Source organism: Cyphomyrmex costatus, unplaced genomic scaffold (genome assembly GCF_001594065.2).
Source record: "Cyphomyrmex costatus isolate MS0001 unplaced genomic scaffold, Ccosl1.0 scaffold5, whole genome shotgun sequence".
Classification (NCBI taxonomy): domain Eukaryota; kingdom Metazoa; phylum Arthropoda; class Insecta; order Hymenoptera; family Formicidae; genus Cyphomyrmex; species Cyphomyrmex costatus.
The window spans coordinates 5615077-5621110 of record NW_017279267.1 but is presented as its reverse complement, the minus strand read 5'-3'; the positions used below and the strand labels follow the sequence as shown (position 1 = coordinate 5621110).

At 41.9% G+C, this 6034-nt stretch overlaps 2 protein-coding genes across 3 annotated transcripts in view; both read right to left on the bottom strand.

The window, feature by feature from the left end:
- MTA1-like (metastasis associated 1-like) overlaps nt 1-1557 on the bottom strand; it is a 12212-nt gene extending 10655 nt beyond the window's left edge. For both annotated transcript variants that reach the window (XM_018545677.1, XM_018545678.1), the window contains exon 1: nt 563-1557. In XM_018545677.1, coding sequence (XP_018401179.1) covers nt 563-677 — 115 coding nt within the window. In that variant the 5' untranslated portion in view covers nt 678-1557. The remainder of the gene's footprint in view (nt 1-562) is intronic.
- Nucleotides 1558-4622: 3065 nt separating this feature from the next.
- Nucleotides 4623-6034, bottom strand: part of H (transcriptional corepressor hairless) — a 3223-nt gene continuing 1811 nt past the window's right edge. The window contains exons 2-3 of the mRNA XM_018545522.1: nt 5009-5818; nt 4623-4919 (exon numbers count right to left, since the gene is read on the bottom strand). Of these exons, the coding sequence (XP_018401024.1) occupies nt 4885-4919; nt 5009-5818 (845 nt within the window). The 3' untranslated portion in view covers nt 4623-4884. The remainder of the gene's footprint in view (nt 4920-5008; nt 5819-6034) is intronic.

The window sequence follows — 6034 nt, the reverse complement described above, 5'->3', positions numbered from 1 at the left end:
GGGGGGGGGGGGGGACAAGGAGACAGAGAAGAGAGACAGAAAGAGAGTTACAGGGAGAAAGAGAGAGGAGGAAGAATGGAGGAGTCGGATGGACGAGGAGGAGGGGGGGAGGAAAAGCCAGAGCGTAGGTATAGGACGTTACCAAAGGGGGGAAAGAGCGGGAAGAGGGGAGGGGAGGGGGGAGCCGAGGGGTGGCGGAGAGGACGAGGGAGATCCAGATGAAGAGTGGAAAGAAGAGAGGGCGCGCGGGAAGCGGGGGCGAGCGGTAAAAGCGGGAGGGGAAGGGGGAAGAACGCGCCGCGCGCGGAGGGTATAGGGGACGCCATTGCGATGCCATTTGCAAACATTAATTTCTCGGAGTTAATTAAAGCCGCTGTCTCTGTCTCGCCTCTGTCTCCCTTCCTCTCTATCTCGTATTCGCGAGACCGACGAGAGAGGACGATGACGGCGACGCGGTTGACGTGCGAGAGACGTCGTTAACGACGTCGCCGACACACAATCGTCTTCTCTCGTCCGTCGGGATAACACAGCCGCGCGGAATATGCATGCGGTTATACTTTACCTCCCACCCGGTACATGTTGGCCGTCATGTTGTTGGCGTCCTGCGTGGACCCGAGAGCGAAATTGGCGTTCTCGTGGTTACCGTGGCCCTCGTGGTATTCGGCCGGCATCGGCATCAAGACTTCGTCGTCCTCCGCAACGTGTGTTACAATCTCGCGGTCGCTGCCGCTGAACGCGGCACTCGCACCTCTCTCTATCTACCTAATTACCGCCGTCTTACTCCTTCTCTCTCTCTCTCTCTCAGTCTCACTCTGGCAGTTTCCCCGGTGGACTCTCGGATCTGCTCTCCTTTTCTCTCACACGTGCCAACTATCTCGTCAACTGAATGATACAGTCAACATCTCAGGGCATAGTCACTCCACGGTGTTTGTTTGCCCATCGTTGATCCGCTACTACCAAACTTTCGCTCCCGTCTGCCTCGCTAGTGCGTCCTCTGCCCGTCTGTCTCTGTTCCCCGGGGAAGAGAGGGGAGGGGTTTCGCTCTTTCTATTGCCCTATCTCTGTCCTTCTCTATTTCTCCTTCTTTCCGCTTTGTCTCTCTCGCTCCTTTAATTCCTCCCTCTCGCCTGCGGGGAGGAAAGCACGGTCGCTACCTGTGTCTCTCTCTCTCTCTCTCTCTCTTTTTTAGATCAGAATACTACGTGCGTGCTCACCGCAAACTGTTATTCACAACACTCCGCAACACTCGGTACATACACAGGTATAACGTTCCGCTGTTCAGTTCGGTTCGTTCCGTTTTCAACGACACGCTACCCGACGACGAACGAACGAACGAGCGAGCGAGCGTGCGTGCGTGTTGCGCGTGAATGCGTGCGAGCGACACGCAACAATCGGAGGGCGGGAAAATCTCCCGTACGCGACGCGTACGGTCGGTGATTTACACGACCGCCGACGACTCACGTGTGATGTCCCCCCGTGTCGAGGGCTAACAACGTCGGCGACAACCACCGCTATTGCCGCTCGTAGCACCGAGGCCGACATGACCCGCCATTTTCATGTCGGCGAGCGCGAGCCGCTAATGCGGATGAAGGCTGCGCCACGGAGTGCCCTGCCACCTGATCCGATTGAACGGAGGAACGCCACGCACTCGGAGTCCGGTTCCGCGATCGTCCACGAAAATCACTCACCCGTACACTCTTGTGCGGCGTCCACCGTTCGCCCGCGTCGTCTACACGTCCTTCGGGCTAACTCGCGCCTATGCGAATTGCGAGAAGCCGACGCACTCCGGCCACCGAATAACGGAGAAATAAGCCGATGGCGAACGCGAAAGCGTGCGAGCGCTGCTGGTGGAGATCGCATGAAACAGGGGGACGGGCATCTAGTGATTTTTTTTTTAATCCAATTGTGTTTTCCACTAGAAAACTACAGCTGCAATTCAGAGTGCAAATCGGTTTACATTATTTTCAGTTAATAAATGATTTAATACTTTCGAGGTTATGAGATTTTATCGTAACGACAAAGAATACGTAATTTAAAAAGTTAGATTGTTTATTTATACTGAAAATATGTGAATTGGTTTGCTTTCGATTGCACTCTTATACCTAATGTTGCACTAGTTTTCTCAGTGGAAAACCCTACAAGTTTATTCTTCACACAGCTGCTTGCCATTGGGCGCGTCCAGCGGACTCAACAGTTGAGTGAGCGCTCGCTATTATTGGTGTATTCTTTTGGATCATCCAATCAGAATTTTAGATCTAGAAGAATACACTAATAACAGCGAGCGCTCACTGAACTGTGAGTCCGCTGAACGCGCCCATTGGTTCACCATTTTTGCTCAATTCGCGCTAGTTTTCAATTTCTCAAATTTTGTTTGCATTAATTATATAAGTAGTATTTTTATAGTAACTCTTGCATACATATAGAAAATGCATAAAAGAAATTCTTTTTATACATATGAAAATATAAATCTATCTACAGGAATAGATTTCTATAAATGACTAGTTTAAGTATAAATGCAATTAATTCTTACATAAATACAATATGTCTAAAGTACACATTTTCAATTAATTTTAAATTCAATTAAGCAATCAGTTGCTATTTATTGACCATGTTGTGATTGACCACAGCCACTCATAGATGCTGAAATTGGAATGTTTTTATTAGATCAACCAATCAGAATAAGGTCTTATATTAAATTGATTAATTGACACAATTTTATTATTGTTTACAACATCAGTCAGCACAGCGTTTATTTGTTACTTTTATATTGTAATGTAAAGAATAATTGTACAATTTAATTATTTATTTAGTAATTTAAATTAAAAATCCTTCTCTGTCTGTTTTTGTATCATACATATATAACAACTGACGAGTATACGTTATAGATATATATTACACATTTAACAATCTTTTATTGTGGCTTTTTTAAAGAAGAACTAGGTGCTGATTCTTATTTTAAAATGTGACTGTAATAAGATAGTTCAGTGATTATTTTGTACTTTTAATTTAAAATTTTTTAAATGACGATTTTTTTTTAAACCGCCACAATATGCCAGGTCCTGTCGTGATTCGCTTTTCAAACAAAAGTATGAATATATATTGTTGTTACAGAGAAAAACGTACATTATTATTGCTTAAACAATAAAGCAATTGAGTCAATTAATTATCGCAATCGTAATGAATAAGTAATGTAAATAACAATGTATAATTGTGAGTAATGTAAATAAATAATGTAAATGTAACGTATAATAGAATAAATAATTTCTATGAAACATTTAACAGTACAATTACTGCTAAAAGAGAACATTCTAGGTTTCAGGTTGCAAAGAGAGCATGGTGAATAAAATAAATGTTTGTGCGTAGTATATGAAATATTTATATTTACGAAATTAGTCTTTTTCTATACAATTGCTATTGCGCAGTCATATACTTCTCCATTTTGTCGGAATCGCTAAAGAGAATCACGTACGCGTTGAACAATTAAAATTACTCATTTGTTTGTAGAACCTGTGCGAGCTTGCCTTGCTTTCTCGTGAAAATGTTTTTCGATGCGCCTGACTAATAATAAATAGAGCAACGAATAAATGTCGATTTGATGAAAATACACGTAACACAAAGATATATTTATTATATACATAATATATATAGTGCCTCCTTTTATAATAATACACATCCGCAAGAACGTTTATAATTTAATTTCATGGAATTTCGTTAATTATCTGTAAGGCACACCCCACGGTCGTTATCAAAGTAATTTTGTGTCCTCTCTCTATCTCCCTCTCTTTCGTATTTTTTGCGTATTTATATATAATATCATATAAATAACTGTATACCATTGTGGATATATTCTATTAGAGCCTAAATTTATTATGCGTTTCTATCTTTAAGAATAATTAATGCGCTAAAGATATAGAGGCAATAATCTGTTCTGTACATAATCCTATGTCTTTCTTATCGATTTCTTTAAGATAATGTACCATTTTTTTTTCATTAATGATAATAATGATAATAACGTTATAAGAATACAGGGAAAATGCATAAATGAGATGCACAGGATGAGAGACCTGCTCGTGCACAGGTAGGTTTACGCGTACTCATCCCTTCCTCATCGCGATATACAAAATATGAGTAGTCGAAAGTAAAAACATACGAATGACTCTGTTCGATTACTAATACATTCCCGCGTTGACTATAATGGTTAGACATCGAATTTTTTTTATGCAGATACTTTTTGTGAACATGCACACAAATGAAAATTTAAACAAATATGTAAATATGCACAATATACACAAATAAATATGCATTTGTAGAATGCTTTTGTATATATATAAATTTTGTATAAATTACTATTTTAATATTACTTTCCAATCTGCTTTCTAAAAAATATAAAATTACATAAGAATCCGATGTCTAATGATTTACGGTCGTCTTAAAAAAAAAATCGCGCGTATCGATTCTTTCATTTTTTTCCTCTTTTTTTCTTCTAGAAAGCTGTACTCGCTTTACTTGTAGGTCGCGTATGATAAAAATATGTGTAATATGTATACACTCACTTATAATTGCATTTTTTTGTTCATAACGTTTTTGTATATTACCACTCATGATTTTTTCTTTTTGAATCTTGTGTTTAATATTAATATAAAATACCTATGCCGCCATTGACAAAAATTTATGCATTTGTATGTACAAGTATAGCTCTCCCAAAATCCAACTATCTAGCTTCATCGTATCTGTATCTCTGTCTCTCTCTTTCTCTACTTACTAAGATACTATTGTTTTATGAATAAAAAAATACTAATATATATCGCATTGTCGTTGCACGGGCAGTGTTTGCGTAGTGTTTTGTCCACTCGTAAGGCACCAACTATATTGGGATCCTGAGATTCAACCCGCATGCTTCGACAGATTCAGAGGCATATCTGCAAACGAAAAAATAAAGTCGTAAGCATTTCCGAATATCCTAATTGTCCCAATACTTATTTTATTCATGATACGTAAACGGACATACCTGAAGGAGGTGTGAGAGTTTGTTCCCTGTAGTCTTTGTAATGTGGAGACAACGGATGAGAATGCGGCGATGCGTATAATTGCATAGGAGGCGGATAGTGGACGGGAGACGGATAATGAGGCGCCATCCATAGAGGCGCCGCTCTGTACGGTCCAGGTGGCAACATCGGTATCCCATAGAGCGGATGATGAACGGACGTATTGCTGGATCCGATGTAGGGATCGATTCGTACCCTCGGGTAGGCGTTAGTCGATGAGTATTTCACAGGCTGCCGGTCGTCCGGCTTCAACAATGTCCTCAAGAAACCTGGCTCGGGACTCGGTTTGTCCTCCCCCAGGATACTCGTTATACTGTATGATGACACTTGCTTCGAAGAGGGAGTCGGCGGCGCACTCGTTGTGCAAACCGGCTGTGGAGTAGCCCGTCTCTTGGACGCCTGATCCTCCAGCGAGACTCTCTCCAGCTCTCGCAGTATGCGTTTGCGAGGTGACACGACGTTAGGATCCAGCAAGCGCGCCAATTTATCGATGATCAGACTAAGAACCTTGCCTGACGACGACGTGCCATTCAATTTCCGCGACGCTCTTGTCGAATTAGCCGTTGATTCCGGAACTGAGACCACGGTCGTGGAATCTAACGGACGTCTGCGTTTCCTCGCTATTAAGCGAAGATGCGCGCACAAACGAGTCTTCGGATTTCGACGATAATAAAAATTGAATTCCGTCGTTATCCTGCGCCGGGGGTGGGTCTGCTTCCAGCAGTGATCTCTCTGCCAAGGACTGGATTGGACCGACGAATTGTCATCGGAAACTGAGAACAGAATGCAGAATATGTGTGAGTTATCTGGATTGATTGTATTGCCTATATTTTTTTACAACAATAACGTAAACTAGAGTAAAAGGTCTGGAAAACGAGAGGTCTGCTCATTTCTATTTATGTTTATTGAGTCACCTTATTGTATTGTTTAATGGTCTAGAAAACGATAATAAATAAGTGTAAATATAATGAACAGGGGGGGGGGGGGGG